The 24,933-nt window shown below is 41.6% G+C and overlaps 1 protein-coding gene across 2 annotated transcripts in view; it reads left to right on the forward strand.

Annotated features, from left to right (window-relative positions):
• The window catches only part of RPTOR (regulatory associated protein of MTOR complex 1), a 298,685-nt gene that overhangs the window by 124,425 nt on the left and 149,327 nt on the right, over positions 1–24,933 (forward strand). For both annotated transcript variants that reach the window (XM_083427285.1, XM_083427286.1), the window contains exon 7: positions 11,268–11,327. In XM_083427285.1, coding sequence (XP_083283411.1) covers positions 11,268–11,327 — 60 coding nt within the window. The remainder of the gene's footprint in view (positions 1–11,267; positions 11,328–24,933) is intronic.

Here is a 24,933-nt window from a genome sequence, read left to right on the forward strand (position 1 = left end):
CAGCCAGATGGGTGGGGTATAAATCATCATCATCATCATCATCTTGGTCTTGCTCCCCACAACCCTAAACATTTAGTGCCAGCCTGTCTCAGCATTCACTACAAGAAGCATCAAGGAATGGATCAATGTCAAACAAACAGTCCTCCTTTGTTTGTAGTAATAAGTCCTCTTTTGTGCAACTCTGCAGTGAGGTATGTTATTTGTATTGAATGTACCCGTATATATAACATAATGAAATGTAACTTTTCTTGGAATTTATAAGTTTGGGGTGGTGACGGTGGATGTGTTCTATTTAGCAATTAAGGCCTGGATTGAATGGAGAGAGGAGGATGAAGCTGTTGGCAGAAAAGTGAAATTCCCTCGTATTGATGATAGCAGACTGAATGCTTATTTTTGTTTTATGTTATTTATTAATAAATAATTAATAAGCCTAGTACATCTCAAAGGAACCAGAAGGTAGGGAGTGCAGTTCCCTTGCCAGTCCTTTCTCTTCCAAACTTGAAAATGCTATAAAAGATTATTATTTGTGTAAGGGAGTTTAACAGCTATTGAGGCAAGCTGCCCACGCTCCAATCTAGGCTTCATAGCTCACAACCAGAGGCATGGAAAGTGTCTCTGGAAGAGTACTTTTCTGTCCTTGGTATCACTGAACTGCAAAGGAATCAGGTGTTCAGAGAACAGTAAAAATAAATGTACAAACTGGACATTTTAGGGGTCATAGTGCGTCTCCCAGATTAATGTGTTCATCTTTGTACGGAAGCCTAGCTTTTATTTTGAAATTGGGCTATTGTTTTCTGGTGTTGAAAGACATGCAGGGACCGAGTAACACCAAAATGAACTGATTCTGGTAGAGAAAAGCATTCTCTTCCATGTTATGCTACAGGCTCTTAATATTCAGTGCTTTGCAACAGAGTCATTCTCTGCAGGTACGGCTTGCTGTAAGGCTGGAGGTCCATTTACATTTTGCATCACTCTGAGATTAGTATATAAAGATCATTGCTTATCACATGCCTGGATGGCATGCACATTAATAATGTGGGCTATAGACCTTTCAGTAGACATTTCAAAGCATTTGGTGTTAAATTCTCACAGCATAAACTCCATCTCTACTAAAAGTAGGTCACTAAGATACTGCAGTTGTAATGGGTAATAGAGGAATATCCTGCATACCAAGCAGTGAATGTTAAGTTTTGAAATTCCCCTCTTATTAAGGGGAAAGAATCAATCAAAATACTGCTTCCACCAAGCTGTGTGTGTCTCCATTTTCCATATAAGCGTAACATGCTGTGCTCAAAGAGCTTGAAATTCCAGCGAACTACATAATACGATCCACAAACAAGTGTGATTCATTGATTGGAGGGCTGGGCTTGGATCTTGAGAGATGTGGGTTCACACAGTGTTCTCTTTCTGAGAAAAGACTTTTCTGCTGTTTCTTATTTCTTGTGAAGCTGAAGGGGGCTACAGAAGCTGTGTTTGGCAATGAGTGAATCACCCCCTTCCCATAGTATTCCTTGGACTGGAAGATGGTTCCCTAATGCACCAGGAAATAGCTCAGCTTATTCTGCGTAAATTGGAGTCAACTGTTTCTCCAGTTGACGGATCAGCAGAGTCCATCACCCACCCTTTTCACAGAAGAAGCAGCGAGTAGACGCAGGTGGAGGAAGGGCTGAAAATTTGCAAGTGGGAGGGGAATTGTTCTTCTTGCCTGGTATTTGAGGCAGACATGAGTAACTGAAGTTTGCTTTCTGAACTAAGCAATTATAAAGCTCACAAGTATCTCCAGTTGTGGTAGAAAGAAGATGCTGCTATGTTAGTACCCATGGCTCCTCTTTTACACAATCCAGACCCAGACACCTGACCTGCACCATGTGGGCCTAACATCATTTCTAGGTGAAGATAGGGTGGACCCATCAACCCCTTGCTCCTAAGAGGCTTTCCATATATATCCATAGTTCTCTATAAAATCTTATTTGTTACTTGTTCAGACTAATATCTCTGTTTGTTTCCTTTTAGCTCACAAGTGACACTCCCTCTTCCTCTCCTCTCCTCTCCCCTCCCCCCCTTTAAGGTGTCTTTCCAGTCCCCTAGAATTACCGTATCTTTCACTCTATAAGACGCACCAGACCACAAGACGCACCTAGTTTTTGGAGGAGGAAAACAATAAAAAAAACATTCTGAATCTCAGAAGCCAGAACAGCAAGAGGGATCGCTGCACAGTGAAAGCACAATCCCTCTTGCTGTTCTGGCTTCTGGGATAGCTGTGCAGCCTGCATTCACTCCATAAGACGCACACACATTTACCCTTACTTTTTAGGAGGGAAAAAGTGAGTCTTATAGAGCAAAAAATACGGTAATTCTTATTTCTCAAAGGTGAATGGCTATTTACAGGCCTAGCTCCTTAGGTAGCAACCACAAGATTTGAATTGCCCAAGGAAGGCAACTTGGTATGTTTTTAGTTGTCTACCAAATTTAGGAGGTGGGCTACTGTTTTTTAGACTAGTGGAAATTGCTATATACTAGTGTGCCTTCAAGAGAAAGTCCACTTTTTTCAGCACAACTTAATGATGAGAGTGTAACAAGATTGCGAACCAATATCTTTAAGAAGTAATATAAAAGAAATCATGTGAATAACCAATGATAAATTTTGCAATGTTTCCAGTTGCTATGATTTTGTGCATTCTGAATAAAGTGCTGTTCAGTTTCGCCCTGTAAAAACGCTGCAAAACTAGAAAAAACCCTGCTGAAAGGAATGCTGTTTCCTTTAATAAGCTGCAGTGCAGGCTACAACCCTTGGGACCCAACTTCAGCAAACTGTTGGAGCTTCACCTTGTATAGTCAGCACTGCAGCAAAAAGCAGAATTATGTTTTTCCCCCCATTATACTTACTCACAAGTCCACCCCCTGATTGTTTTATGAGAACTTTAAAATGACAGCCTGAGAGACACCTGTAGGATGTCTTCCCTTTTCAGGATTGTGTAAAATTGCTAGCATCTAATTTGGAAAAGTCCAAAATAACTCCCGCCTCATACTTAATTGCTAAGTGCCAGTAAATGTCTCTGTATGATTTGTTCGCCCCCTGGGTTTATTAGTTCCTGCTTCATAGCATGAGAATAGGAACTTCTTTAACATTATAAGAAATTGAACTTACTCCTATAAACTTTTATCAAACTTCTATGAAGAAAGAGCAATGGCATGCATATGATAAGGGAAAAGCAAAGTTTTGTTACTTTTTTAGAGAATATTTCAAAACGAGATATGTTTATCAACTTTTGAAGAAGTAACTACCAAGGGAAAATGAGTGAAAACTTGATATTCCCCTTCCTAAACAGGAGATGGCAAATTTTCAAAGGCAGATTTTATCTAAAGCAATTGCCTTGAAAAGAGTAGTTTGTGAATATCCAAGGGCAATGATTAATATTGGCCGGGGGGGGGGGGCAGGATGGAAGTGAAAGGACATGGGTTTGGGGTTTTGTTTTTGTTTTGTTTTTTAGTAGAATTGAGCCAAATTTTCTTTAGTATTGATTTTTTGTGACAAAATATGCATGCTTGATGAGGAGGTAGAACCTTTCGTGAAACAGTAAAGCAAACTGAACAACAAAGGTGTTCCTCTGCTTTTTACACCTCCGGAGAACAGTGCCCGCAGCACACATTTTATGGAAGCTCTCAGACTTTTGGAGCAAAGGAACTGAAGCTCCCCAACTGAACTAAGCCTTAAAATGAGTCCCAGTGCATAAATCCACCCCCAGCTTATCTGACTTGGTAACAGTCCCATTCTTAGCCCTGCAGGTATTAGCATGAGTTGAGTGAAAGGGTTACGGAGGCACAGCTCAAACCATCACATTTTCCTTTCCTTTTCTATTATGCTCCCAAATATTTCTGTCTTTCCCTTCCCTCCCTCACCCTCTTGTACTTCCTTTCACCTACTAGTATTGCATTTTGTCTCCATCTCCACTTCCTTTTCCTTTTGCTCTCTTTTTTCTGTCCCGTGTCACCTTCTCTGCCACTTTAATTCACCTCTCCATGGCCCTTCCGCCTTCCTCATGTCAGCTTGCCTGAAATCAATATGAACAGGAAATCTGGGGACAGTTCATCATCCTCGGGACCTTATACTGTTGATTGTTCTTTCATGCCCCTCTGTTGGGTGAAATTTGAAGGAACTCCTCTGATTCTTCCACACCGAAGTAACATATAGTTGTAGTTCCTTAATGAAAAGTTTGTTTTAGTTTGTGAAGTCTTGCCATTTTATCATTCAGCATTCCTGCCCCCACTCCAGATCAACCGATAGATTAAAGTTGCAGTCCTGTGCACACTTACACGAGAGTAAGTTAGAGGAAGTCCTTGCACTGGCTTCTGCTAGCCAGGCTCACAAGTTGAATTTGAGCTGAGTTTCAGCTCAATTCAATGTTTTCAGGATTTTGGACTGGTAATATAGGACATAATCCAGCCACGTTTAAGCATATCTACAGGAGTTTTTTATTTGTGTGCAATGCTGTATGTGTAGAACTTTTCCCATTTGGGCTGAATTTGACAGTCATGAGAACATGAAGATTATTATAAGCTCTGTGTTATCTTAGTTTTCAGTTGCTGTTTTGTTAAGAGGGAAATTTTATTGGGATTCAGACAAATAAGATCCATGTATATATGTGCAAGAGAAAAGATACTTCTTTCCCTTCTGTCCTGCTGATGCTTTTTGATTATGAAAGGCCTACCAGCAATGATGGGTTTGTGCTGAGTTTTCTAGTCCTGTTTAAAATTCTTTACAGCTCTGCAAGAACCCAGGATTAGCTGATTTCTCCTTTTACTGGCATTATGGAAGGAGAGTCGGAGCTTGGCTTTGTGCCACTAGGCAAGTTGAGATTCAAAGCTCTGCAATAACATCAGCTTCAGACCTCTTTAATGACTGGTTTTGGAAATGATACATGTGAAGACATTTTGCATGGTACAGCAGTATAAAATGTGCTGTTTAACTCCTAAGCACTGCTTCTCTCAGCATGATTCCATAGCCCTGTATTTTTAAAGGGCGTCAAATCTGCGTAAGTTGTCACTTCTGATTAAAAGGGAAAGGGAGCTTATGCTGCCGTTATATTTTGTCTTTTCTTCTTTGGTGGTGCAGTGAAAATTGGTAGCTTGTTTTGTCTGCCTTTTGCAAATATATGGTGCAAAAAATTGTTTTTCAAAAGAATTCATGCAGAAATTAAGTATAGGTTTCTGGTCATCAAAAAGAACTTGTTGGGATCAGGTGTAAAGGTGGATTACTTAACTGGATCAGCCTCTAGACATATAAAAACTGCAGAATTCTGCAAAACTGTACTGTGGTCAGAGTACTTGTAAAGGTAAAAAAAAAAAAAACATTAGTTCAAATCAAATATGTTCCATTATTCATGTTACTAACTGGAATGACTAGCTGTAAACCATGACTGGCTATAAACCACAGTAGGCCACCTGAACTATGGGGTGGAAAAGAGCAGTGGTTATGGTAGCAGGTGGGTGGGAACAAAATCCATAGGTAAGTTTCCTTGATACAAAGTGATTTGCCTCTCATAGCTTTTGTCTCATAGCAAAACTGTGAAATAAAATTGGCTGATAGACAGAAACCACATCAATACATAATACTAAGCCTAAAATCCTGGTTTAGTAAGCAAGGGTATGCATGAAACTATGTACAGGTACACAGAGCTCGTTTGAAGCCCCTTTGCTCTTCCCTTTGCATGAATGGTTAAACAGAGGGCCTTCTCGGTAGTGGCGCCCTCCCTGTGGAACGCCCTCCCACCAGATGTCAAAGAGAACAACTACCAGACTTTTAGAAGACATCTGAAGGCAGCCCTGTTTAGGGAAGCTTTTAATGTTTGATGTATTACAGTATTTTAATATTTTTTGGAAGCCGCCCAGAGTGGCTGGGGAAGCCCAGCCAGATGGGTGGGGTATAAATAATAAATTATTATTATTATTATTATTATTATTATTATTATTATTATTATTATTCAGCACCATAGTTTCCCATTGCATGTTAACCCAGAGCTGTGATTGTTGTTGAGAGACAATGTAGTGCACCTCTGGGGGTGAAATCGAGCCATTGGAGAATCACAGCGCCCGCTGTGGCTGCAGATACTGGTAACTTGTAACTGCTATCTCCTGCAGTGTTTTCACTTCATTAACAGCACCAAAGTGATCTCTCCGGGACACATGCCTGGGCATTGTGTATGGAAGTCCTGGGCTGACCAGACAGCAAGACACCCCCACCTCGGCCTTGGTTGAAATGAAAGCAGAGAAATACATTTGGCAGCAGTTTGGTTGCAGGAGTTGCTGAAAGGAGGTGTTCAAGGCTCCATCTTAGGGACACCACTCCAGATTTGTGTAGGGTTTACTTCTTAGTCCTTTCTTCTCCCAAAGATGTCCCACAAGGCAGTGGATATAGATTTTTCCTCAGGGTTTACTCCCGAAACCTTTCACGTGAATGGGTATAGCCGCAAGGCAAGCAGAGGTTTAGGGCAGGCTTCCTCAACCTCGGCCCTCCAGATGTTTTGAGACTACAATTCCCATCATCCCTAACCACTGGTCCTGCTAGCTAGGGATCATGGGAGTTGTAGGCCAAAAACATCTGGAGGGCCGAGGTTGAGGAAGCCTGGTTTAGGGTCAGAATTTTCCTTCTCCTAGGTGACTGCCTCCCCAGGCTGATGAGTTCCATCTGCTCCACATTTCCCTCTACAACACGTGCCTTCTCGACCATTGGACCCCCTATTGTTTTCATCCGCTCAATCCACCGGAACTTGTCTTTGCATGCAAGGAAGTCCCTAACTCACTGAGGGCTTGAGACCCATCAGCTACCCTCACCTGGTTTAGCCAGTCGAAGCCACTTCTTAGAGTATGGCTGCTGTTGTGTGCTGGTGGCTTCTTGGAGCCACAGGTGACCACTGAGTGCAGAATGGCTACCAAAGGTGGACAAGCTACCGCAGGAGTACCATGTGTCCCCCACCAGAGGTACTACCCCTCCCCTAACACCCTATGACCAATGACTTAAAAATAAAGCATGATGTCAAACCATGGTTTGAAGTTGACTTACTATCCTGACTTATTTTGAAGCTGTTAACCATAGTTTTCAGGCACACATATAACAGGAAACTATGCTTAAATGCTGAATTCTGTGGTGGGAGGAACAAAGTAGCTGTCATCTGGTGTATGCCAACCATTCATATCCTGGTTTTGCATTGTGAGCAAAAGTGTACTTCATCTTCCCCAAAAACAAATAGTGAGCTTCATAGTTCAGTAGAGATTTGAACCAAGAGCTTCTGATTTCAACCCTATCTATATATTTTACTCCTGACCCTGCTTTCTGTCTGTCTGTCTGTCTGTCTGTCTGTCTCTCTCTCTCTCTCTCTCTCTCCCCCTCCCTCCCTCTCTTCTTCAGTACTTTGACTTTTACTATTTTGTTCTTCTTTTAACCAGCCCTATTTCCCTATAGGCACTTACTGATGACTAGTAAAAAGAAGCATTTGGAATTTAATTTTTGCTGAGTGTCTGCATTTTAAAGTACTCTAGATAAGTGGTCTGAAAGACAAGTTCTACGTTTCATTTGGTGTACTGTTTAAGAAGTTTGAAACAAAAACATTGCCAATATAGGTTTTTATCCTGAGGCCTTACTGAGTGCTATCTCTGTGTGCCTTCCAAGTCACCCATGTTTACCGCGATATTTATACAACACTTAGACCTTTTTTTTTTTCATCTCCTCCTGTCATGCTAGCACATCATTGTTTTATTTCATAGCTGGTTATTTCAGAAGTAGCTATGGATGAAGAAGGAGCACAAGAAAAGTGTTTTGTCTTTGTTGTTCTTGAGAGAAAATGCAGGGTGTCCCTAACAGAGTGGCAGGTATAAACTAGTTTGCCATGTGGAGATTTAGTCTGGAGACAGCAGGGGCTCATTAAAGGAGAGCACTAAGAGCATTTCCTCCACTAATCTATTCTGAAGTATGATAGCAGACCTGTGGCAGTTGCAGCCCTCTGAACATGAAAGCTGCGAGTGCTTGCTGAGTTTGCCCCATTATGCTGAATACCATGGTGAACTGACTATGCCCCAGAAAGGGTGTTTTCCTTACTAATCAAAAGCAGAGTGACCTGATTCATTATTATGTTTCCTTCAAGAAGCTGAAAGCCCCCTTGAAATTTCTGAAGTCAGCTTTATTTACATCCTGCTCATACGCTTTTGTTCAGTGCCCTAGAGGGGCAGAACAAAATGACAGCTTTTTAATGTGCAGAGTTTGTGTGGAAATATCATTGACCCCAGAAGTGCACCATATTTTGAAAGAAAGAAAGAAAGAAAGAAAGAAAGAGAAAGACCAAATGATGCACTTGACACATTGTCACTTTTCCCACCCCATTAGGTACATGGGAGGCCTGCCACAGCTGAACCAGCAAATCCTAATCAAAAGCCTACTGAATCGAGGTATAAGTTTTGGTAGCTCATGACAAGAGCTGTCTGGATTGAGGCAGGTGGCTGCCGTTCAATCCTGAGGCCTAGGAGGTATAGCTTGGAAGAGGCTGCAAGGGCCCTAATAAAAGAGAATGGAACTACAGCGGCCAGAAACTGTTGTACCCTTTTTAAAGCCATTCCATCAGATTTCAAAAGATAAGCTGAGTGAGTTAAGGTCATAGGTGACTGAAGATTTCCATGGAAATACTATGTTCCCATTGAGTCATTGACCATCAAGTAGCTGGTCTTTAACATTCGTCAGTGCCTATAGCTGCATATCAATTAGTACATCCTTGTCAACGTTGCAGCTAAATTTCAGGACACTGAACATGCATCATTTGTGATCCTGGCCAAAGTTTACCTGCATTCTTTTGCTTGGTAATCTTCACTGTAGAGAGTGGTAGGTTGAAGGCAGAAATTTAATGGATGGTGTTAGAGGAAAGCATGGGTTAGATGGATGCTGGTACTGTGGAATCAGAAACCAATCAAGGAAAACTATAGGCGTGGACACAGGAAGCTGTCTTCTACTGAGTCAGACCATTAGTCCATTTAGCTCAGTACTGTTTACACTCACTGGCAGCACCACACTAGGATTTCCCCCAGCCCTACCTGGATATTGAATATGAGACCTTCTGCATGCATAGCAGATGCTAGTCCACTAAGCTATATTCTCTTCCCTAAATGGATGTGACTTGTTGTAGCAGCCAGTCTTGGTTCTTCCTAGCCCCAGTACTCGTTTGTCTGCATCCTATCTCTTTTTCCTCTCCCAGTTTTGGCTGTCAAAAACAAAACATAAATTTTATTTTTTTCCAAGAAATGTGTATAAATATAGCATAAGCAGTGTTCAAAATTAGCCCGGTGCAAGGCACATTTTGTGTCTGGCACGGGTCCAACTATGACCATGCAGAGATCTCTGGATGCCAGGCTGGTGACTGGGGAAAGCAAAATGTCACTTAGAGAAGAATCTGAAATATTTTCCTTGAAGCTTGAATTTGTTTTACTTTGGATTTTTTTATTTATTTTGAGATTTGAGATTTGTTGTTGAAAATACTACTACTGGTAGTAATAATAATAACAACAATAGCCACTGGGTGGGAAGTGGTGCCTAGAAATTCCATTGTGGTGACTGCAACTTAGGTTTAAGGTGCCATTTGGAGATCAGCTTATATATCTGAGTTTCTAACACTGGACATAAGAAACAAAATGATATGGCGAAAGACGCACATGGATAAGAAAATTAAAAGGCCCTATCATGCATACTGGTCATCACTGCACTCACAAAAATGCTTTATAGCATTTCAAGGTCAGCCAGATGAGAAGGAAAATTGGAAGGGTATAGAATATATAGTCAGAGCAGGTGATATATAGTCAAAGCAGGGTCAATATATTATGCATTAATGCAAAGTAGATACACACTTTTATAATGTATGGAAACTCATACCTCTGATGACAGAGAGAGGCTGCCACGTAACAATTTTTTTGTCTTCTGTACAGGAATGGCATTGGCTTTATGTTTTGTAAAGCAGTTAGTGCATGACTAGTGTAAAATAAACACTAAAGAGCAGAAGTAATGCTCTGATTGCTGCGTTTACGGTTAAGTGAGAAATCAATATGTATATTGTAATGCAATTAGGTATTTGGCAAAGGTGGTGAAGCCGCTGGCAGTATTTGGCTAAGCTGCCATAACATCAAACACACACAAAAGGTCTGAGCAGATAGAAGGGTCTCTATCATAGTTTTGATTCTATGGAGATGGAGGGGTGTGGCAAACGAAAGGAAATAAAAGAAAACATGGGTCTTGGAAAGGTAGAAGATGAAGGTTGAGTTGGCAGCAGGCGAAAGGAAGCTGGGAGAATGGGGGGTGGGGTAGAGCAATGGAGAGCTGGAACCTGAGCTTGCTTTGTGCTTCTGCTAAACCCTGAAATTTGTTTTCAGGCTTTAATCCTGGAGAATATGAAGTGAGACTAGATGAATGTGACCCTGAGAAGGTTCAGAATTCATCTTTCTCACCATTGTATGAGGTCCTCTTGGTAACAGTTGCTGTTTCCATTTGGGCTTGAACCCGGACATTTTTTTTGTACTGGCTGGAAGAAGTGCTCCAGAGTAGTGAGGGCATCAGAGAAAGGCACAGGAGGGAGAGACGAAGTTCATATTGATTTGAAACAACTTGCCAAATCTTTGGCTGGAGGCCATATCTTGCGTGTTTTTTGCTTGAGTCATTTGGATGCATCTGTTCACTCCCAGTGTGGTGCACTGTTGTCTGGACTGAATAGGTTAAACTGTTGAAATTGGAGGGAATAATTACAATAAATGCTGTATTGGTCCCTTCCCAGCAAACTCTTCCTCTATGAATGGAGCTGTTTTAGCAAGGCATTGCTTTCTTGACTCATTCCCCAGTGCGTCTTCTTTCAGCATCTGTTCTCAGGGGAACTCCAGCTACCAAACCACATTACTCTATTAGTTCAGTTTTATTCAGTGCTTTGTCCATGCTCCCTAGAAGTTGTGGCAAATGACCGAAACTTTCTCCCCTTCTTGCTGTCCCTCCCACTTCCAAACTTGTCACTACGGTAGTTGAAGCGCATAGGCTTGACACTAATGATGGAAACCACTGCAGAATCACAAGTGCAGCAAATGCTCCTTCCTGTTATGCTGTAGCAAACTTTTTTTGTTTTGTTTTTATTTTACAGAAGCATTCTAATAATGAGGAACTCAATTACTGCCATGGAACCTTTTGGGTAGCCTGTCATTATAGGTTTAATTAGCGTGATTTACTTATATACTCTCTCTTTTTTCATCTGCAGGTTTTGCATGCAGAAGAGTGTGAGACTGGTACCGGGAGTCACGCTGGATTTAATAGAGAAGTAAGCACGATTTCGGAGACCTTTAAAAACTTCTTATTTGCCCAACTTTACTTTTTCCAATTTATTTAACTGGAGATTCTCAGGTTTCTTGGAGTGTGTCCATCCATCCCATATGGCTGTTTTGTCAAAGCAACCTCACAAATACAAAGGCTGTTTTTGTAGCCAAAGGGCAGTCCCCAAAGGTCAGACACCTGCTTATTTATTTTCTGAAAGGGGCAGGAACATGAGCCAAAGCAGAGCTTAGGTATCCTGAGACTAAGTAAAATAAAGAGGAAGAGATAAGCCTGATACACACCACAATTGTGTTGTAAGGCTACATTTTGTAGTCAACGTGTGGTGGTGGTGATCTGTGTGTTTTGGCCTTCAAGAAGAGCTAGGAATCACAGCACAGCTGCAGGGGGGATCCCTACCCACCTCTGCAGTCATTACCAGTATTCTTTTTGGAGGGCGGGCATAATTATTCATGGGCAGAATTGAAATGCTTTGCCAAGAAACCCTAAGACACCACAGTTGCTCTAACCCTCTTTTCAGTTCTCTTTATTATTGCAAAAAGAAAATGTGACTGAGGGGCGTGGTCTTCTTTTATCTGTATGTGCCCTCGGGGATGGCACACTTGTTTTGGACATGCACTACGGTTCCACGTTGGACAGCTCTTTGGACGGCCTTTTGTCAGCGGAACAGGGACCAAGGCAATCTTCAGTGATTCGCAGCTCCCAACAGCCCCAACACCACCTCTCATGCTGCAGCAAAGGGTCTCATGGACTTCTGGAGCAGATTGGCGGTTGCCTGGAGGAGGCTGTGGGAGGGGAGGGAGAACCTCTGAAATTTGCCTCTGTCCCTGTTGTGCTAAGGCTCTGCCTAGATCGAAGAGCTTTTTGTCAGCAGAGGGGCACCGATTGGATACAACCCATTAATCCTATTGGTAGGAGAGTTTCCTAGTGCTATGGTAGCAGGAGGATTGTTTATTTGGCAACATCACTTTATTGTGTCCTGAGTATTTTTAAGGATGGTGCCTCTCTTTGGTGAATGTGGTGAGTGGCTAGCCATCCTTCCAGCTTTTTATCTGCTGCATTCAAAGGCAAATAAATCCCACAAGAAGCTCTAAGGTTCCTCTGCAGCATCTGCTTGGATTTGGCACGGCAAAACTACCCACAACCTTCCACCCTGACCAGCATAAGATCTGGGACTTGGTATACATTGGCTCTTCCTCCTTTAGAGCCCATGGCTCCTCAGCCAGGGTTAGCATTGTTCAGTTAGACTACCTCGGACTTATCAAATGCACAGAGATTAAAAATTACATATGCTAGCTTGTTTGCAACTTTAAAGTATTTGTCGTTTTATGTTATTACTGCAAAGCATAGCTCAATACAACATTGACCTTTTTTTTTAAAAAAAAGTGAAGCTACTATTTGTTGGAGGCTTAAACAACGCTCATAGAAGAGGTTTAAGAAAATTGAATATTTATTATTGTTGTGTGTGTTGACTTTTTTAACACAGAACTTAAAGGGGTCCATGTTGACATTAAGGAACTTGTACAAGAATTTTGCCGAAGTTTCTGCTTGCCAATCTATGGGAAATTTGTACCATATGTTCTTAGGCGATGCTCTGAAAGAAATTGATTTTGGTGGGTGACGTTGTGTTGTTTCCCTACCACATTTCTTTTAGCCTCTGGAAAATGGCCAGCCTTTAAAGTACGCAAAGGTGCCTGGAAAGTGTTAAGTAGTGAGATAGTTCAGTGTTAGTACTTTCTGAAAGCTTGGGTTAAGAAAAGCTGATATTACTGGCACTGCAGCATGCCTGCAGATGAATAGGCATTGATAGAGCTCTGCCCTTTATCCAGTACTGGAGTAGCATGGCATTGCCGGAGGCCTAATGAAGTGCACTGGCATAGATCATGATGTGGGTTGCATAGCTGCAGCAATGCACAAAAGGAAGTTTGCACTGTGCTTAAGCAACGACTCTTTTCAGCCACTGCAATCATTCGCTCTTATAATGTCTAAAATTCCTCCTGCATCTTGAATATCTGCCAAAAACTTGTGAAAAGACAAACAACAGCTTATTCTTTTGCATCGGTTAGCTGCACTCTTTTGGGCTCTGTAAACCTACCATCCAAGCTGCACGGTATCATAAAAACAGATACTTTCCCATTTCAAGGCAAGCTGACAAAAAACAGATATGGGTTTTTTCCCCCAAAGATGGTTCGGTTTATGCAACCCTGACCTGGATATGGAAAGGTTAAACTAAAACCTTCCGCATGTGCATTTTTGCAATGTAGTTTGCTTTGGTGCAGAAAGAGATGAGCTCTTTTGAATCTTGGTTCAGCGATGATTTGCACCTTTTCTCCTTATACTTCTATTTTGTATCGAAGTACAATTGAGTGGGAGCAATTAATAAGAGATAATTTGATTTTCAATATGTCTTTCCCTTAGAAGCATTCCTTGTCAAGCAAGATAAATGGGAATAACATATTGTGGACTCATTTAGGTTTCTGATGTGCCTCTTCAAAAGCAATTAGTCTCCCCGCACCCACCCATTCCACCTATCAAGGCTAAAGTTTTGTAGCAAAGACACCTAAATGCATTATAATTGTAATGAATAGGGGTGCAGGTGCATGGGCATAATTGAAATGCTTTGCCAAGGATTCCTAAGATACAACAGTTGCTCTAGCCCTCTTTCAGTTCTCTTTATTATTGCAAAAAGAAGACATTCACAGCAGAATTTGGCAGCTAATGCAAAATACCACAGTTTTCAAAGAGTTTTTGCAGGAAATAGCTGTGGCTGCAACACAATAAGCACCAAGTCTCAGCAGCCGGCCCAAATCTTCCAAGACTCAGTAGCTTCATAGCAGATAACTGGCTAGAAATAGCAGATATTTCTAAAGGGTAGTCCAAACTTTCCTGGCAATTTTCTGCCACAAAAATTGTGCTTCTGGTTTTCCCGTCCTTTCTTCTGCCGCATCTGACACTGTCCTGTCACCATTCTCATTCAGTTTAAAAGATTTACAACAAAGTAATATAATTGAACAAGCATGTTCTTGTTGCATAATTTAGTTCCTTGCATTACACAATCTTCTGGGTTGTTGTTTTTAAGTGTGACATTAGAAGGTTTTGTTGAAGATTTCCACTTTAGATCATTGTTCTTGGTTTTCTAGTTAAGAGGATTCTCCAGAGCTGCAGCCACTGGCAGGCCGTCTTAATTGGTTTACTATTGCTATTTGAGGTAGAGCCAGTATGGAGGAGTTGTTAAGAGTGCAGAACTAAGAAGTGGGAGAACAGGGTTCACATCCCTACTCAGTTATGAAGTTTGCTGGGCCTACCTCACAGGGTTCTTGTAACTATAATATGGGAATGAGGAGAACCGTGTATGCCACTTTGAGCACCTTGGAGGAAAGGCAGAATATAAATATACTAAAATAAATAACAAATGTGGTCCAACTTCAGCCTTGCACAATCTACTTTGTGTTTGACTTCAGCCTCAACTGAGCCAGCAACAAATTAGCTGATCAGGGGATTACAGTCATTCACTACTGAAACTGCACCTTTGAGCCATTCAGCATGATGCTGAAGTTTGTAATGGAATACAAACCTTGATGCGTCACTGCCTTTAACTTCATGGCTTGTGACTGCGAATTACTACTTGCCTCCACATGTGGCTGCTCCTATACTACAAAGTTGAGTGGATATCTTTCTTTTGGCACCCACACCATCAGAGCTAAGTTGGGTGGTTACAGAGCAGTGGGCCTTCTTGGTAGTGGCACCCTGACAGTGGAATGCTGTCCCTAGGGAGCCTTGCCTGCCTCCTATTTTGATGTCATTTCAGCGCCAAGCAAAGGCTTTATTACCTCCTCCTGCCGGCGTTTTAATCCTCTGTACACGATGTTTCCGTGCGCTGCTCTGGTTCGCCAGAAGCGGCTTAGTCATGCTGACCACATGACCCGGAAGCTGACCACATGACCCAGCTCCCTTGGCCAAAAAAAGCCAGATGAGCGCCACAACCTAATGGTCAGGGGTCCCTTTACCTTTACCTTTACATTGCTGTCTTTGTGCTCCGTTTGTTTTTCATTCTGCTTGCTTTTAAAACCGCTCTTGCTGTGGTTTGTGAATGATTTTGTTTCTTCAGTTACAATTTTAACTCTTTGTAAGCTACCCTCACGACCTATTGAAGGCTGATGTATACATAAAACAATAAAATAAAATAAGCAGATTGTTTCCATGGTACCTTTCTGAGACAGAAGGAAAAAAGGAAGGGGGGACAACTGCCACATTGGTGTTCTGGATTCCAGGATGTTTGCTGCAACCAAGAAACAGCTTAGGACTCGAAGCGTAAGGGCAACCATAATCTCCCTGTAGCCTTGGCACCCAGGGATTGTTCTCTGTATCTGGATTGTTTGCTACTGCCACCACCAGCGCTCATGGAGTAGAAGGTATATCCTCCTACCCCAGGATGGGTGTGTGTTTGTGTGAAGATCTTACTCTCTGTAAATGCCACAGGGCACTAATTTGCCCTAGCATCACCATTCTGAGGTTGGAAGGAAGGAGGAAACTGGCACCCCACCAGGAATTCATTGGCAGTCAACCCTATAGACCACAACTAATGCTGTGCGCACCTCTAAGAATGCCAGTGAAGATTGGATTGCCCTATCTAAAATGTCAAGTTCTGCCTTGCTGATTTGCTCAAGTAGATCTCTGTCGAACAATTTGTCCATTTCGTTCCAGAACAAGTTCCAAAATGGAAAGCTGTCGCCTTAATGGCTTTATCTACTTCAGTATCAGTAAATCTTCAGTGAATAGTGCTTGACAAAAATGAAGCTGTGTCAGACTTGTGCAGATTTTCAAGTGGAACCGTACTGCCATCTGAGATTGAAGGGGTACATTAAGAATAGGGCCCATGCCTGGGCCACTGTACCCAGTTTGAGCCCTTTGCCAGACCTCTTCCCTAGCCCTGCCTTTGGAGCATTCCTTTTTACTGGAGGGCATCTAGAAAGTAGGGTAAAATGCATTTTAATGGACTAGGAAATTTTAAAAACCGCATTTACAAGTATACAAGAGCTGTATGTCTGTGATGCGTTCATACTTAGTTGCACAATTTAATGTTTATATGCAAGCTGCATGTGTATGTGAGTGCATCTCTATCCCCTGTGCATCCACAAAGCCAAGAAAACATTTGTTCACCCTTGCAGACTGGATGCCTGTAATAACATGATCATCTTCTCAAATGCAGCTTTGGAAGCCCAGCCATAACTGTTCTTTCTTCAGTATGAGAGAGCTTTCAAATTCACAGTGACTTAGATGAAACACTGTTTTTCCACCTATCATTTTGACAGCCGGTGTGCAATCTGTACCCATTGAGTAATATTGGATGAAACACCAGAAAAGGGTAGGAAGGTCAGGCGGAAAGTGGAAAATAGTCATTCCCCTTGTTGCCCTCCTTCACTCCCAAAGCAGTGTGCTGAGAATGTGTTGAGTGGCTTGGCAGATGAGGAGGAGGAAGAAGAAGAAGAAGAAGAGGAGGAGGAGGAGAAGGAGGAGGAGGAGCTTGGATTTGATATCCCGCTTTATCACTACCCTAAGGAGTCTCAAAGCGGCTAACAATCTCCTTTCCCTTCCTCCCCCACAACAAACACTCTGTGAGGTGAGTGGGGCTGAGAGACTTCAAAGAAGTGTGACTAGCCCAAGGTCACCCAGCAGCTGCATGTGGAGGAGCAGAGACGCAAACCCGGTTTCCCAGATTACGAGTCTATCGCTCTTAACCACTACACCACACTGGCTCTCAGAACAGAACAACCCTTCCATTTATCTTCTCCCTTTCCCAATTCCATATGAACACCATCTGAGAAATTAGCTGTGAAGTTTTTGACTGGGTAGATCAATATTCAAAGCAAGCGCAGGACCTATGAATCAAAACAATCTTACATGGAATGTTTTGTCTGCTCCAGCTGTGCTCTGCAAGAAAAGAACTGGATTGGTCTGCTGTTGGATACCTAGACCTGGATTTGATACTGCATGACCTGCACAGCACAGGCTAATCTATATAACAGAGACTGCTTGTTGCTTAGTACAAATCCTGCCCAGACTGACTGAAGCTGGCAGGGTAAATAAGGCTTCTTGGTAATGACAGATTATGTGGGAAAAGACAAAGAGAAATCTCTTTGGCTCGCCACTTTTGAAAAAGAAGATTGCTGCTAAGTCAGGCTTGCAAATCTGTTTGGTAAAGTAAATAAGAAAAGAGGAGAGTGACTGCAGCTCTTTCATTTGTCTTGGGGACTGCTTTACATATGAACTTTGGCCCTTAACTTAAAAGCTGTGTAGATTTTTCAGGCTTTGTTTCTCTTATGCCACCACTGAGCACATCAGAATTCATTTTTCCTGCTGTTTGCAGCATGCTTCATGTATTTTTCATCACAGTAATCTAGGTCGCATACTGCATGCTCTGCATTGGTGTTTTATTCTGATGGTTCCAACAAATTTTTCTTTGCAATCTGTATTTCAGACTGTAGAATTAAAAGTATGTGCTGTTAAATAACTCATAAAGCTGAGCATGGCTTGAGGGAGAAATGCCTGCAATCCTGAAATAATCTGCTTTTATAGGCAACTGATTCGTACCTCCCTCTTTCTTGTCTTGTGATTGAGGAGTTCAGCCAGCTCAGGGAAGGTTTTTCCAATAACCATTAGTTGGTTTCAGTAATCATATATCTCAGTGAGACAGCAGCTTCTGCTTCCCCATATTGGGCAGGATGTGAACCGTTTGCTCAAAAGTAAGTTGCACCTATTGTCTTTAGCTCAGTGGTAGAGCATCGCCTTTGCATACAGAAGTCCCAGGTTCAACCGCTGGCATCTACAAGTAGGGCTGCAGAAAACCCTGGGGAGCAGCTGCTTATTTATTTTACAAAAAGCCAAAGTGGTTTACAAAAAGCTTGTCAGCATCCATACTGGATGTACGATTGATCTGACTTCGTAAACCGAGGTACCACTGTAAAAACCTTCGTGTTTGTTTGGATAGGAACAGCAAGCAGGTCTTGGATTTAGACTACAGCCAGGAATTGTGTATATTGATATTCTATGGAAGTGTTTGTTTTTTTAACAAACCTAGAATACAGCAAAGAATCTCAGCTCTCCCTAAAGAAAGAGACAGAACAAGTTAAGCGTCTAGTAAAGATGTGATTGAAACTTGCAATCTCAGAAGCCAGAGGACTTGCTGAGTAAGATTCACAGGGGGTGAGGAACAGTTTCATGCATCACTCCACTCTAGCTCCTTAAATAGCAGAAGCAGGTCTTGCAAAACAGTGAAAATAACAGAGGAAACTACACACAGGAAAAAATGTGTAAATTAATTCATTTATTTAAAATATTTATATATTTGTATCTCTTCCTGCTCAGGGTGGCTTTCAACTTGTTCTTAACTACAACTCATTAATATTAAAATCACATAATTTAATTCACCTGAATTCCATTTGGGGGGACAGAATTTAGCTCATGGTTGCATGGAATATTGTTTGAGGTCTCACAGCCTCAGGGATCACCAATATCCATCTTGAATTAGCAAGAATTTCCCCTGAAGTCTCCTTGGCTAGAGACTTAGGATGTCTGTTTTTTCTTGTGTTACATGGTGAGATTGCATTACTAAATATGGTGAGCACAGGGCTGACTAACAGTGGGAAAATACATTTAATGTTTCTGCGGGATGCCAAATTGTGTTTCTCACCTGAGGTTCTATGCATTATCTGAAGAAGAGGCGGCATGTCAAGGGCATTGTGAGAGTCAGGACCCGGGAATGGTACTGAGACTACTGTTGGCTTCAGTGCATCTAAGTGCACCTATTCTTCAATCATGCTGGAGTTGGTCACTTGTTTGGGCAGCATCTGGGTTGGTGATGATGGAGACTGAAATGAAAGAGTTACCATTTGATTACAATGTTCCTGAGGGGAAGGAATGTTCTTGCACCTGGGCAGAAGAAAGATTGATTATTAAGTATTTAGCTCTGACTCTAGAATAGTTAGCTTTAAAGTATTGGTGCAGCTGTAACAGTTTCACCTCCTTATGTATTATTACACACACACACCCCAAAAATCTCTGAACCACGCGAGATTCCAGGGTTTTCAAGTGCTTACTCAGGGTTCGTGTTTCCTTTTGGAAATGAGGCACAGTGGAGACTGTGGTGTCTTTTTGATATATGGTTTATTTACACATACATATGACCTGAGCCTATGATGGAGGGGTTCAAAATATTACAGTCCAAGAGGGTGCTGTTTCTCCCATTGCTGCAGCCTTGGATCAAAAAAGAAAGAGAGAAAGAAAGATGGAAGGAAAGAAGGAAGGGAGGGAGGGAGGAAGGAAGGAAGGAAGGAAGGAAGGAAGGAAGGAAGGAAAGAAAGAAGGCTCCCTATCCCTCTGCTCAGCTTGCTGTGTATAACAGACTGAAAAGCTTTTCCCCTCGTTCACATCATCACCACTGCAATCCTTAACAACTGCCCCCCTTTTTGCTCTGCTCACTATGTCAGAGCTCAGGGAACAACTCCCTCCGTTTTCTGGCTGGCACAGAATCTTTGCATTGTTAATCGCCCATTACTTTCCTTTGGTTCTCCATGATGACTCGTCTCCCAGGCGGTATCCTGAGCATGGAAAAACTGGTTTGACACTGTTAAATCCAGCGTTTGGCAACCCATCTCATTAGTGCAAGCGTAGATTAAACACCCAGGAATTCAGGAGAGGATCTGGCACCCAGGAATTAAGGGGAGTCAGAAATTAGAAGGGGGTTCCAGTTACCCACAAACTCATAGTAGTATGTTATCAATAAAGTGAGCAGCAGTAGTTTCAAAGGATGAAAGAGCTGCTTCAGAACATCTTCTTTATCTTATCTCATCCTGTCCATAATTGAAGTGCTTATCCTACTATGTGTTTTTATAGTGGTCTTCTCTAGACAGAGGAATTGAAGGTTTTCTACGGTTTTCTCAGGGGTGTGGGTATTGGTGTGGGTATGTGTCAGAACCAATGAAATCAACAGAAAATGTATTTGTGCAGTGAATGCTGTGTAAATTGGACAGCTTTCTTTTGCATTTTCGTGTTATAAATAGCCATTATGGTTGAAAATATTCTCAAGGCTGCCAAATGGTACATTGAGAGCAAAGAGAGGAGCTTCATCATTAAACCACCGAGTATTGATTAAGCTGTCAGGGCATTTGCCAAACTGGATTTATTGTGTAATTGGGGGACTTGCTGTATGTCCTTATGGCAGTCATTCCCCCCCCCCTTCCCTCCTCCCTCCAAAAAACCCAGAGATTGAACCAAGAAGTCCTTCTAAAACTCTTTTTTATTAAAACAGACAAGACTGATTTCTCTCTCCCAACATCAATTTTAGCCCACCTGGGACACTTGCAACTTCTGTTTCTTCCCAATCATTCTCATGGATGGAGCAATAGAAGCTTGTTAAACAATGAAATAAGCAGTGTCAAAGTATGTTAGCCTGCATAAGAAAGCTCAGGTTTGGGAAAGGAGTGATTTTTACTTGCTACTTTTGTTTTAACCCCCGTGCAAAATTTGGGCCACTGAAGTCATCAGTGGCACCAAAACATTCCTTGAGCCTTCTCTAAAGATTAATGGAGTTAAACGGACACTATGAAAGGTTGCAGTGTGAAAACCTAATGTTAAAAGAGTCACTATGCTAGCAGTAAATCATTTTGATTTTGTACTTACATGGCTCAGCAGGTTTCAAATGCAGCATGCACTATAAGTTGTAGCTGTCCATGGTATATATTTTCCCCTAAATGCATCTAATTTAAATATCACAAAAAGTGTTTGATCGTGGAAGAATGAAATTTAAAAACAACACATCATATACAAATAGCAGCTGCCTACTTGCACAGATAGGGGAGTGCACAGATGGGCCCAGTCCATAGCTGTCAACTTTCAGATTTGAAAATAAGGGGTCAGCAGCCTCACCGGTCCTGGGGACAGTCTACAGGATATCTAACAATCCGGGACAGCAGTGGGAAGCAGCGGGAAATGGCACTGGAATAAGGGAATTTCCCACAAAAAAAGGGAAGGTTGACAGCTATGGCCTAGCCTATTCCTGTGGCTGTAATTTGTTTCAATATTTATTTTTAAAATATTGTATCTGTGATATGTTCGTGGATTACACACAATAAATTTAATGTTCTTGATGGTGATGATGCTTTTAAATAATAATATTTTAAAAACTGATAACTCTTAACATACACACAGTCAGTGTTAGTAGAATGGTGAAGGAACCAACCAGAAATTGAATAGCGGTTTGTTTTCTTCAGGTACAATTTGAATACCAAATCACATTAGGCTCATCAATGGTTATCAGATGGTGTTGGAGTCACTGTCTTGCAGGTAATTAGGATTTGTTTGTATATGCTTGGATTCCAAAAAAAGTGTAAATGAAGAAAGAAATTCAGAGGAGGAACTGCCTCTCAGTTTAGACACTACTATTAGCACAAGAATGGAATAACAAAAACCATCACCAGATTCTGTGGGGCCTTTGCAAATTACAACTGATAGTTGTAGCTTGTTACAAGGGGGGGGGGGAGTATAAAGATCAGTTTGGAAAAGGATTAGAGTAGTAGCATTGCAGTACAAAGCTAATATGGGGGGGGGGGCTTCAGGGTTAGAAAGGAAGCTTGGAAGAGCCAGCTGTTATGTTTAAGACAGGCACACTTAAGTGTTGAGCATGTTAGTCTTCAGGACAGCAGCAATGGCAGGACAGAAGACAGAAGAAGTAAATGGAATAAAACCATGTGCAACGCTTCTGCCCTTCCCAAAGTTTCTCATTTTGTTCTGATATCTTGGAATCACTTCAGGCTTTATATAATCATTCTCTACCATGTGGTTCAGAGTTGATGGTCTATGCTTTGCAGTGACTTTGATAATTATTTTACTGTTATTTTAGGCTTTCAAAATGGGTTTTGCTGAAGTTGATGTGTGGGGAGTCGACCTTCCCAAGATCAAAGAGCGGTTTGGCTTTTTGATCTTTTTACTGTGGCCACTACAGCCCATGGGGCATTTTCTCTTTGCTGTAGGATAGATTAGAAATCTGTCTCGTCATTCAGCATATCCTTTGGACATTTCATTGAACTTTAAAGCAGTTGTTCCCAACTGTGTCTCTTCAAATATTGGGGGGGGGGGGGAATTATACACTGTTTCTGGATAAGTAGGCAACTGACTTAGTCAGAGGGACTGGGATTGAGTGAACTAAAAAATCAAAAATTAAGTAATTGTGGAAATTTGTATTGCCTTCACATATCCTCTGAAATCCTGTAAAGAGATAGGTGAAATGGGAATTAATGCCAGCGCTGCAAATTTGGAGAATCAACCAGTCTGGCTGGACAGAAACGTGAGCCACAGGAATATCAGCTATCAGCATGATACCTTGAACGAGCCTAGACTTGTAATGCTCTCTCTGTTGCATAGAATCATGGCTAAATTTTTAGTTCTTGGGGCACCTTTCTTTCCTTTGGTTCCAGTTGTAGGAAAAGTTTGTTCCTTCTGTTTTGCAACATTAGTACCAGACAGCCAAGCTTACCTTATCTACATATCCATAGTTTGTAGTAATCAGGGCAGTAGCTTGGCAATTAGAAGCAGCCAGATCAGGACAAAGTATACTACAGTGGTACCTTGGTTCTCCAATGGCTTGGCTTCTGAAAACATCAGCTCCCGAATGCCACAAAACCGGAAGTAAGTGTTCTGGTTCGCGACCGTTTTCTGGAATCTGAACATCTGACACGGCTCCCACTTGACTGTAGAAAACTCCTGTAGCCAATCGGAAGCTGCCCCTTGGTTTTGAACCGTTCAGGGAGTTGAACGGACTCCCGGAACGGATTAACTTCAAGAACCAAGGTACCACTGTAATGTAAAAAGGAGCTATATTCATTAAAAGTTGTTTGAAGTCAGCTTCCTCAAAATTTAATATGTAAAGAACCTCTTTCACCTTAATCTGTTATATGTATTAATTATAAAGGACACGTGTTTTTCTTCTTCAGTAGTCTGAAGACAAGATTTAGATTGGCAGTTAAGGCAACACATGTCTATTGTAATTTATAATTTAGCTGTCTTAAAATCTTGAGAAGGAGTTTGTTTTCCAATTAAGCTGCAGACTTTTTGAACAAATTACCTTGCACCTTCTTTGAAGAGATGAAATTTCTCATTATCCAAGCTAACCCAGCAGCCTGGCAGAATGAGCATGTTGTTAATGCTGCCTCCGCTGCTGCTGGAGCTGCCATGTGGATTTATTTTAAGTCCTTTGGTGGAGTGACCAAAATATCCTTGTTTTGAGATGTTGGACATTTTGAGTATTACCAGTAAAGCTTCAAACATGTTATTGCTGTCCGCTAGTTTTCCCCTTTTCTTTGCAAAATGAATTTGGTGCTCGCAGCAATTCAAAACATGGGCAACATGATATTATAACTACAATGGGCAGGCTGCAACTAACAAACCCCATCTGCAGAAGCCATGCTTCCACTGGAACAATGTGGCATGTCCCTTTCTCCTCTCCCTACCTGTAACCCTCTGTACCCCCTGAAATTAGCTCTGGAGTAGTAGGAATAACCCCCAGAACAGCATTAGGGAGGATTATTCCATCTGTCAAGCTGGTATGCTTGCACTGACTTAAAGTTCAGCATAGTGTGATGTTGAATTCCACCCAATATTATAAACATGAGTAGTGTGAAAATCTGCCTCCATATTTTGGTCATATGGCCCACTGCTAGCTGTGTGTTAAGACTAGCAATGTCAAAGGGGAAAATAATATGTGCATTCCACTTCCAGTTTCTAGAAGTAATTGCTGTAGGTCCCAAGGTTATATATTCTGGAGTAACTTAAGGAGCACTAGCTTTGCTGCTAGTTGTGCTATAGTCATTCATTGGGGACTTATCTAATGCTGTCAATCAGTAACTTTTTACCAGCACAAAATTCACCTTCCTAAAATTATTCAAAATAAGAAGTCTGATGCTAAAATTACCCTTTGTTTCTATTATAGCTATCATGGAGGGGGGCAAGCTGGAAATCAGTAATTCATTAATGTCTGCCAGTCACTGATAAGATGAGTAATGATTCAACAGGAGCTAATTTAGAGATGAAATGGGGAAAACAAAATCCCCAGAGATTGCACAGGAGGAACAATGTGGGTAATTGGGAGAAAATGTGAAAATCATACTGCAGTGCTACGAAATAACCGATTTCTCCTGCATACCATCAGAGGTGCTTAATTAAGCAGCATTGCTTTTTATCATAGCAAATCTGGAAGGTAGGGATGTCGTTGTCTGAGACCTCAGCATTTCACCTCTGCTGAATTGGATTAAAATGCATATGTGGGTCAGTTGCTCAAGCAGAGTTTGCTGGGTTCCTTCATAGCCGTTTTTTGGCACAGCAGATTTCCCTTGCAATTTGTCATTATTAGAAGCATCTTCTGGAGGGGAAGGCCAGGCACAAAACTGAATTTAAAATACCAGAACTTTCCTTGGGTTAGCTTTTGCTTTGGGTTGATTAGCTGTAAACAGTAAAAGTATTGGGTAGGCGTCCATCCATCAGTAAACAGAATATGCAAATCAAAATTAGGAATGTTTTACTCGTGTTCCACTATAGTTCTAAGT

The sequence above is a fragment of the Podarcis tiliguerta genome (assembly GCF_965153285.1).
Source record: "Podarcis tiliguerta genome assembly, chromosome: 2".
NCBI lineage: Eukaryota > Metazoa > Chordata > Lepidosauria > Squamata > Lacertidae > Podarcis > Podarcis tiliguerta.